Source organism: Prosopis cineraria, unplaced genomic scaffold (assembly GCF_029017545.1).
Source record: "Prosopis cineraria cultivar Desert tree isolate PC_DT_omini unplaced genomic scaffold, ASM2901754v1 PC10, whole genome shotgun sequence".
Lineage (NCBI taxonomy): Eukaryota > Viridiplantae > Streptophyta > Magnoliopsida > Fabales > Fabaceae > Prosopis > Prosopis cineraria.
In genome coordinates, this window is record NW_026555341.1 from 35415431 (window position 1) to 35426016 (window position 10586).

Consider the following 10586-nt stretch of genomic DNA (forward strand, 5'->3'; position numbering starts at 1 on the left):
CTTTTACAGCTCAGCCTCCAGCACAAACTGGGCAATATCTTCTTCATTTGATTTATTAATGGTTGCAACAACAACTTTGCCAAACTTCGACTACAGTTGTAACATACTCTTGGTAATAGCATCACTGAGGGATCCTATTATTCAGCTATATGCACGAGACATTTTTGCATGAAAGGTATAAATGAGGCTATAGAATGTACATGAAAATGACATATCAACTATAATACTTAACTTAAAACATACCAGATCATTAAATATAGGAGGATTACTGGCTTGCTTGTTCTTCTGTTGCCTAAGTTTTATGGGTGATGCTTGTGGGGTAGATTTCATGGGTGCCTTAATTGTTCTAAGTAGTGTGGGTCCTATGCATTTCGCCTCTGATGCAGACCTTGAATACGGGACCCCTCAAATTCTCTCCCTCTCCCTCATGACAGCTTGCTTTATCTTCTCATTGTCCCAATATATTAAAGCATCACTTGACTCAATAACCCTGCTACCATCCAAGAGAAAGTTTTAAAGAAACATAATTTGAAATCATAAGGCAAAAAGGTTGTCATATACACAAGCTAATCAACATGTAAAAAATAAATAAATAATGTTACTTACCATTAAGAAACAGAGGCAAGCCACTAATATATGATTTTTTTCTCACTATTGATTGTGGTCTCCTTATATTGCTTGACCTCTCTCAATAGCTCTTTAACTATAAATTCACTTAAATTGTAGGAAGTCAGAGCTGTTTTCCTATAAGAGATTATCTTTACCAATCGTGAAGTCACTTCTCCTCTTACAGGAGGACACAGAAGCATACCTAATATGCATAGAACAATCAATACCTCAAACGAATCTTCTTTATCACCTTTAATAATCATGTTTTTAATGTTCAAAAATCTGCACCCAACATGCTTCTCTTTTAACTCATTGTATAGCTTGCCAACTTCTTCAACCACTTCCCTTCCTTCTTTTGGTAGACCTATAAGTGTGTGCGCTTGATTTATTTGTTTCTCAATTTGCCTTATTGATAGCCTTCTTGCTTCTAGGTCATTTGCTCTCAATAAACTTTCACATAGAGCATGATTTACTTGCATGCACTTAATGTCAAGGAGCTTCCTAAAACTTATAATGTTGGCCCTCACCATTAGACTTTCACTTTGCTTCACATGTTGAGCTAATTCTATATAACTTGCTTAGGCGAGCAATGCGTAAGCAATTTCTGTCTCAATGCTTTATTAGATAAAGACATGCAAGCTTTATGATGCCTATTATCCTCAGCCATTTTTTTGAACTATTTCCTCTCTTCTTCAGATAGATTTTCCATCCCTTTCTTGCTCTCTGCAGCATTCTTAAGATCCTTTACCTTGCCTTTATTTTTCAACTCGTGTGAATAATCATGCAATCCACTGATTATTGACCAACATGCATCCCTTCCCTTAACCGTGATTGCCAATTGCCAAATGCACAAAGTTCTACACAATTGTATAACATAGGGTTAGGTATTACTTGACATTGAAGACAATTCAATCACAATGTCATCGTGTGTGTTCTATGTGTTAGCATGATCATAGGCATGTAATTGTCCCATAGGGATGTTAGCATGATGACACTTTATTTTGTAGCATGATCATACATTATTTTACATGGTATCACATAATGGTTAACATGGAAGGTAGGCAGGGGCATGACAACTGTATTCATTTTTAGATGAAATTTAATATAAATAACATGTAATTTTCGCACACCCAACTTTATTCATGGATTAATTTACATAAAATTTTTGAACAACACAAGGTTCAAGCAATTAGAAGTTTACGGTCAATTTCATTTGCAAATTTTTGAATAAGCTTAGACGGCATGAAGAATAGAGGGAGTAGCTTAGAACAAGAGGAAAACAAAATAGTGCTCGCTCGGACAAAAAAGAAGCTTCCAAACACAATGTGTACCTAGTTATTGTCACTTATGTCACTACCACTCTAAAAAAGCTCAAAACTCTTTTTAAAGAAGCTTGAAACTCGTGGCTAAATACTTGTTGATCACAAGTTGTTCAATTAGGGCGTCATGTGAAGAGATGGGGTTGTCTTTTTTTGTGCTTGTCACCCACAACTTGGTCACACCCCATATCGCTGTTGATTGTCCATTAGAAGCATCCCTCACCATCTTACTCGTTCACATCATGTGAAGAAAGAAAGAAGAGAGGTTAATTTCTTTTTTCAAAATTTTTGGTTTCAGATAGGGGTATTTTCATCTGATCAAGGTTTATTAAAAGAATAAAAAAATCAGCTTGATCCTTCAACATAATTTGATCTCTCAGACTAATTTATTTTTTAATTTGATCTTTTTCATCAATTTTTTCAAACAAATTTTTTAATTAATTTTTATATTTAGTACTAAATAAACTAGTATTTATTGGTGTATGTCTCCCCGGTGGTTTCCTTTGGGACGAAGTTAGAGGACAAAACGGAAAAACCGAAGGCGCGTCGCGGCTTCGTAGTTAATGCTTGAGATTGACTGATACCGAGTGAACAAAAGATTGGGGGATTTTTTCTTCCCCTTCTCATCCAATTGATTTGATCCTTCCCCTTGAAAAGTTTCAATTCTCTGTGATTTCCGTTCGTCTTTGGGATCCATTCCTCCGCACAAACATGGCTGCATCGTCGTCTTCTGCGGCCACCACCAACATCATGCTTGCCATCTTCGAGAAGAAGACCAACTCAGTCGATCTCTATCGGCCTCTTCGCAACTATGTAACTTTCCACTACTCCGAACGCGAGGCCCAGAACATCGAAGACGACCTCCAAACCCTTAAGCAACTCCGTTCAGACCTCGAGCGCCATTCTGACCCTTCCCTGACTGCTCGCCGCGACCTTCTTCAATCCTACTACAGAGCTCTCTGCCTTGTGGAGACCCGTTTCCCCATATCGTCTGATCCAGATCACGTCAATACTCTCAGCTTTGTGTGGTTCGATGCGTTTAAGCCCAAATTGAAGGCCACCCAGCAGAATATTCACCTTGAGAAAGCCGCGGTGTTGTTCAATTTGGGTGCAGTTTATAGTCAAATTGGGCTATCCTATGATCGGAATACTGTTGATGGCCGGAAGCTGGCCTCGCATGCGTTTATTGCAGCCGCTGGGTCGTTTGCTTACTTGAGGGATAATGCGGCGATGAAGGCATCGATTGGGAGTTCCACGACAGTGGATTTGTCTGTTGAGTGCTCTGGAATGTTGGAGAGATTGATGCTGGCTCAGGCACAAGAGTGCGTGTTTGAGAATACCATTGCAAAAGGAAGCACCCCAGGGGTTTGTGCGAAGATCTCTAGGCAGGTCTGTGGATTTATTCGGTCCGCTTGTCATGTGAAATTTGATTCAAGTATGGCCATCGAATAATAAGAGCTCTGGCTATGCAATTAGATCGCTCTGAGTGCATGTAGTAACAAATGGGTCTGTTTAACTTGTTTACGTTTCTGATTTTACATTTTGTTGGTGGGGATATCTTTCCTGTGAATCATGGCACTGATAGAAGGAGCTTTATTTTGTATGATTATTAAGGCATACGAAATTATACCCGAGGTATAGACATATTATTACGGCGATAGGGGTCTTTTCTTGCTTCTGATTGTAACTGAAGTGGTAAAATACGTCTTAAAGCTGATTAAACCTAGATTTCTGCAGCAATATTATCCTAGTTTGGTCATTATCATTGATATTGATTCGGTACACTTGATGAGATCTTGTCACATGTCTGCCTCTGGGAACTTGTATTATTCATATCCACTGTGCCACAAAATAGGATGCTGCTATGCTGGGCTAAACACTGTAAAATAATAGTTTTTGTGGCATGCTGGTGTTAATTTTGATATGAAGTGGAAATAGTGCACATGATTCATCCAAATGCTACTTTGAGATGTAGTTGTTTGACAGCTTGGCTAACTGATTATGCTTTTTGTAAGTTCTACTTTTTTGGGTCTTTCCTTTTTTTGGGTTCTAAGAAATAATGCGCACATTTGATATTTTAGGTTGGGTTATACTATGAGGAAGCTTTAGCTGCATTGAACGTAGCACCTCTAAATCAGCATTTTGATAAGTCTTGGTTAGCTCATGTCCAGCTGAAGGCTGCTCTATTCTTTGGAGAAGCTTGCTATAGATATGGATTAGAGCTACATGAGAAAGAAGAGATAGCAGAGGAGATTGCTAGACTGAAGAGTGGGGTTAATGCGCTAACTGAAGCAAAGAAAAGCTCAAAGGGTGCTCCAGCACAAATACTAGATGCAATTAGTAAGTTAGAGGCCAATCTTAACCGAAACCTGGAAAGGGCTGTTAAAGAGAATGATAGAGTTTATCTCATGAGGGTTCCTTCCCCCAGTTCTTTACCACCTCTCCCTGCTTTTTCCATGGTGAAGCCAATGGCAATGAATGAAGTGTTGGATGCAAGTAAAGAGAAAATGTTTGCAAGTCTTGTTCCTGACAGCAGTGCAAAGTCACTCTCCAGGTACACTGAGATGGTAGATGAAATTATAAGAACCCAGGCTGAAAAATTGCAACAAGCTAGTGAATTAACCCGAATAAGGCTAAAGGAAATGGAGCTGCCTGATTCTATTCTTGCTTTGGAAGGAAATTTTTCTCTACCAACACATCTCAAAGAAGATGTGGAGGCTGTGCAGATCAGTGGGGGTCCTGCTGGTTTAGAAGCAGAGTTACAGCAACTTAAGGACCTAAGGAGGGTGAATCAAGAAATGTTGGTCCAGACGGAGGAGCTCTTGCAGAAAGAGGCAAGAGAAGATGCACAATTTAGAAGCCAATTTGGGACAAAGTGGACTAGGCCTCAATCAAGCACTTTGACAAAGAACTTGCAGGATAGATTAAATAGATTCGCAGGTAACTTGAAGCAAGCTGCAGAAAGTGATAGTCGGATTGAGCGTTCAGTTAGAGAACACTCTGCACTCATGTCTATCCTTGACAGCCAACCGGTAAATCATTGGCCTTATTATGTTGCTATGTTGACTTGTTTGCATGTGTGCATTTATTTTCTATGAATTTATCTCCTAAAAACAAGTTAATTGTTTTCTTGCATCAGAATTAGTCTTGTTCCAGAAATTATATTTTGGTGTCTAGATAAATGTGAGAATGTAAAAGAACAGTGTTTCTTTTAATTCATCTAGGTAGTAGAGTGTGAAGGAAAGTGGCAATTATTTTGGGCACCACTGATAAATACTCCCTCCGATTTTATTTGTTAGAGTAACTGCCACTTTTATTTATTTATTTTTGACAGCAAAATCACATATCTCAATGGGCATTTATTACAAATTTCCTAAATTACTCCTCACAATTTACATTAACAAAAAACAATTAATGCATACTTATGGTGATTAACACATGGTATTTAGTTTAATTTCTTTATTTTCATACACAATTATTATAGTTAGCTGATTTTCTTGAACCATGTGATGCATTTTTTTTTATGGAAACAGAGTGAGTGCATAACTTATCTACTTAATGTTTCATCTTTAATTTTTCAGTATATATTGTGCTTATGTCAATTAATGATGGCTAGAACATGTTTATAAAATATATTATCACCAATATCATGCATCCTTGGATGCCCTTCATCTAATCCAATGCAAAATTTATTGCATTAGCAAGTATGATTGGTTCTTGATGTGCTCATATTTGTAAATATCCTTTTCTTTTGCTAGATTGAATCTGCACTCCCTTCCCTGGCAAGGCCAATAATGTCTCTAGATGCCAATGAAGATGCCATAGTGGGGTCCCTCAAGCAGAGCCTGGTATGCCGTTTTTTATAAAGTAATGCTGTTATTGTATGTGATAATTTTCAAGGAATGAAGTCTATAATCATTTTTGAGTTTCTGATTTAACTTAATTTTCCATTGTATCAACTTTCTAAAAGTCCAGTATTTGCAATACTTTTTTCCTTATGTACTTTTACAATAGCTAAAACACCTGGAAGTTGAAAAGTTTTTTCCCCCCTATAACTCTCCTGTATAAATTAAGAAGACTTTCATAGGCTGAGAGGTCACAACTAAGTTTGCAAAGTGTTTTTGACTTGAGAATTTATGAGAGATAATAACATGTGAAGTCTTTGCAATGTACTTTCAAAATGTTAACGACATATCTTTTCTTTGTTTTACTGGAGCTGTAACATTAAGACTGACTTTAACTCTCCTCTTTTAAAATTAGCATCTGATGCATTTTAAGATTCTTGTTAATCTTCGGGTGGGAAAAAAAAAACAGGAATTCTTGTTAAACTTTGGTGCTCACTGATGCAGAGGCAACTTGAAACTCTGGGAGCTCAAAGGGCTGGCCTTGAAGACATGCTTAAAGAGATGAGAAGAAAGGTTTGCCTAACTTGTGCTTATTTTTCTTCTTTTCCTGCAGAAGTCAGCATTTTTGTTCTTGTTCTATGGGCATGGGGTTTCTTGCTATCTAGATGTATTCTTTGTATCTGAAAATTGAATTATTGAAATGTCAGGTTTTGCCTTTGTATAACCTACAGTGACATCATATAATGACACAGTTCAACTCCTGTTTGCATGCAATTTCAATGCTTCCATTCTGTTTTGGTTTCAAACATGAAGGGGTCTTTGGTGATACATACAGAGTTCACTCAAGGCTATGCTCTAAAGAGTGTTCAACTCCCTACTTTTGCTTAACAAATACATGTGATTGGGGAACCCACCTGTCCTCTTTGAACTTTTCTGTCCAGTGTGATTTTATATTTTTTGAGTAAATTACATTTTTCCTCTTGAAACTGATTATATGACCCGCATCTTTATCGTGGAAAATCTACACCCTCCTCCCCTAGAATCGAATGATTGATCTGACCTAGTGTAGTTAAGAAAAGAAAGCAGATATTGGAGGAGAAAATGAGAATGAACAAAATAATGAATGAGCCTTTTAAATGATCTATTTTCAACTTAAGTTTAGAATTTGAATTCCATGCCTTATCACTTTTATTTTTTTTTTGGGTGATGTTTTTTATTTGATTCAAATTAGATGGGATTGGTTAGCCAAGTATCTCAGAAGTCTAGTATTATGACTCCAGTATTCCTCTTGTTTAATCAATAAGAATGAACTAGGAGGGATCTGCGTTGAGCCCACTGGTGTTTTCAGATTACAAATGCTGCAAGCTGTCTAGGTAGAAACCTCATTTTTCTCTTCATGTGACTAGGTAATATTTTATAAGAACACTATATAAACAAAACCATTTTATTGAGGGCTGTTCTTTTAGATGGAAGATGGATCGTGGGAACTGTTGTAGATATCTTCTCATAGATTCCTGTGAGAAAACTAAAGTTATTGTGGCTGCAGACGATAGCTGAAGAAACTTTGGATGCTATTTTTGCAGTAGAAGAGGGAAAATATATGTTTATGTAATTTTGATCTTTTGCTTTTTAATCCTGAAGGTTCTATTTAAGAGTTATATTTCCTTTTTATATACACAATGGACAAGTTTGTTCAATGTTATACTGAACTAAATTAAGCAATTGGTTTTTAAATCTGATAATTGTAGTGCAAGTATGTTTCCCCTCTTTTCACTATCCCTTATTGTTTTCTAACTTTTGTATTCAATATTGTCTGCTACAAATGATGTCCAAAAAAGACAATATATAGTAAGTCATACTTGTCCTTCTTTTATTATGCCAATACAAGTTTTCTTGAGCTTGTATTTCTACATTTGTCATTAGGATGATATACTACCCAAGTTGATGACGTCAACTGGTTCTCATGAGGATCTTTTTAAGAAAGAGATAACAAAATATGACCACATATGTGAAGAAATTGCTCAAAACATTGATGCACAAGAGCAGTTGTTGCTGCAGATACAGGTATCTCTATGCATCCAGTTGTTGTAGAATAGATGTGTAGGCTCTTTATCCCTTGCATTAGAGGAGAAATATGTCAAATAATTTGTTTTTTTTTTTCAGTCCTTCGATTCTTCCTTCCTTGATTACAGTGAACTACTTTTTCCTGTATATTGGTTAGTCATGCCGATTATGTGCTTCGGATTCATGTGTAGCATAGATTTTGACTACAGCTAATATTGATGAATACAAGTTCACCTTTAACTTATTTTACTTTGGAAAATTATGCATCTCTCCCTCAAGGTTTGGATGAATAACAAGAATCTCCCTCATTATTTTCAGCAGTATACCTAATTCCCTTGCTGTTCGTTGTCACATTGCAGAAACACTCCATGCATTAAAATTTTAGAATTAAAATGTTGAGTTTGACTCTTGTTGAAAATTATGACTGTTTCACTCAAGATATGCTAGGTTTGCACATGCATGGGTTCACCGTTTTTGAGATTTATTTAAGAAAGTGATTTTTTCTTTTTGTTTTTTTTTTTAATACAACTGATTGCTCTGTATGTTTGGTTCAAGGGGAGGGGAGGTGAGGGGAGAGGAGGGAAGGGTGGGGGAGGGGGAGGGGAGGGGAGGGGAGCTCCCCCCCAATTTGGAGGGGAGGCTTTGGAGGGGAGGTTTTAAAAATTTCCCCTCCCCTCCTCCTAACCAAAGGAGGGCTCCCCTCCCCCCCAACCAAACACACCCTAAATTTCTGTTCTATTTGGTTGTATATAGGTTAACTGTTATGACAATAATATTGATCTTTACATCCCCTAAAAGACACGAAAACGCACAGAACTCTGTTATTTGCCTATTTTTACGACAGTATACTAATTTTAAGGGCAATGCTATTAATCACGCGGGAGGTTTTGGTAATGTGTAAATGAACATTAAGCCTGCCTGGTGTAGTGTTTGAACCAGAGAATGGTTACTATAATTTATGTGTACCTTGAGAGTTGCAACTTTTCCATCTATACTTCTAGACAAATGCACTTCTCCCTCTGGAGAAGGGAAGTCTCTCCAGGCCTGGGCGGGGTTGCATGGATCCCCCCGGGTATTTCCTGTTAACTGCGATCTCTTGGAGAAAGTTGAAAAATTAGTGACTCACTACTGATGTTTATTATTCATTGACCACAGGATCAAAACGATGAGTTCTCTGCCATATTTAATCTTGAAGATTACAAAGGTAGGCTTGTCTGTTACTTCTCTTGTCTGTCTGATTAAATCTGCATTTAAAAGTTATCACCATACAGACAAGGCTTAGTTTATTTTCAGATTATGGTCATTAATGAGCAAAAAAATGTGTCTTCTGCTATGCTATCTGTACTATGCGGTTTGGAGAGATTTGAGATGAGTATAATTAGCATGTGCTAAATGCTATATAATGAGCCAAACAGTTTTGCTGCTAGCCACCTTCAGGGATAACAGTATCTATCAAGATCAAAGTCACTTTTGGTTCTTAAGTCCAGTGATAGAGAAATTTCTCAACTCTTATTATACATTCCGGTCAACTTGTATTTTGGAGCATGGAAAATCTAAACTTTTCCTCTTCAAAGGCTAATGCATTTTTTCCCCCTCCAAGTCCTCTCTTGTATGTCACTTGTTCATAGTTTTCTCACCTATTTCAGCTTCACGGGAAAAATGCTACAAGCAGATTGAAGCTGCTATAGCAAAGTATCGAGAAATAAAAGACAACATCAATGAAGGGTTGAAATTTTATGTTACGCTGCAGGTAAGGATTTTTCAGATACTGCTGTTTTCAATTGTATCAAGTAACTTGATTTATTATTTCATCAAGTTGTTGTTGTCCCCTGACGTATCATAAATCTCATTGTTATTTTTAAATCATTCATATTATTAATGTGCATGAATAGTGCTATTAAAAACATGTTTGTTTGCAAGGTAACAATTTGAAATTTCTTTCTGCTATAGGATGCAATCACAAATGTAAAGCAGCAGTGCAGTGACTTTATAATGACCAGAAACATCCAGTGCAGGGAAATGATTGAAGATGTCCAGAGACAAGTGGCTGGTCTCAGTTTCCAGGATAAAACCACTGGCCCTTCTAACAGCGGCTACCCTCCGATGGGGCACCAACCTCAAAGATCATATCCACCAGATTCCCGCCCCCAAACAGGATATTATCAACCTCCAGCCGAACAGCCACCAGCAGCTGGGTATGCTCAACCCCTTTCATATGGTTCTGCACGTCAGCCGCCGCCTCCATACCACATGCCACACCCATCTGCTACTCCATATTCTCAGGGCCCCCAGCAGCAGCCAGCAGGCCATGACTATGGCCAACCGGCATATCCAGGATGGCGTGGCCCTTACTATAATGCGCATGCTCAACAACCTTCCTCCGTTCCTCGGCCTCCTTACACCATTCCAGGTCCATATACTCCTCATCAAAGTGGCTACTATAAGCAGCAATAGTGTGCATCCTCCGGGCTGAAAAATAGTATTCTTTGTGATTGACGAATAAATGGAGCTTAGTTATTTGGCCTATGATCTCAAAACGTTATCGTCATGAGTCTGTATGGGCCTTTGGGGACCGTCGTTGTATTCCTGTTCTTTTTGTTATGCTTCATCCTGAAATTACGAAATGTATTGGTACAAGTACGAACTTATGTATAGTTTGGTGATATGTATGTAGTTTCGAGAGGAGATTAGTTTTTTAAGAAATCCCCAAAACAAGGGTATTCTGGTAGAAGTACATTCATTCTTTAAA

At 37.7% G+C, this 10586-nt stretch overlaps 1 protein-coding gene across 1 annotated transcript; it reads left to right on the plus strand.

Moving 5' to 3' along the window:
- The first annotated feature begins 2435 nt into the window (after positions 1-2435).
- On the plus strand, positions 2436-10586 carry LOC129322161 (vacuolar-sorting protein BRO1-like). Its single transcript, XM_054968261.1, has 8 exons — positions 2436-3317; positions 4010-4960; positions 5687-5776; positions 6278-6346; positions 7697-7837; positions 8993-9041; positions 9484-9587; positions 9788-10586. Exons 1-8 carry the CDS (start codon positions 2640-2642, stop codon positions 10289-10291), a joined length of 2586 nt encoding a protein of 861 aa, XP_054824236.1. The 5' UTR covers positions 2436-2639; the 3' UTR covers positions 10292-10586.

Excerpts from the sequence above, each read along its gene's own strand:
- LOC129322161 (XM_054968261.1), top strand. The coding sequence starts at position 2,640 with ATGGCTGCATCGTCGTCTTCTGCGGCCACCACCAACATCATGCTTGCC. Across the intron at positions 7,838-8,992 it reads AGTTGTTGCTGCAGATACAG|GATCAAAACGATGAGTTCTC; the intron begins GTATCTCTATGC and ends CATTGACCACAG. Across the intron at positions 9,588-9,787 it reads AATTTTATGTTACGCTGCAG|GATGCAATCACAAATGTAAA; the intron begins GTAAGGATTTTT and ends TTTCTGCTATAG.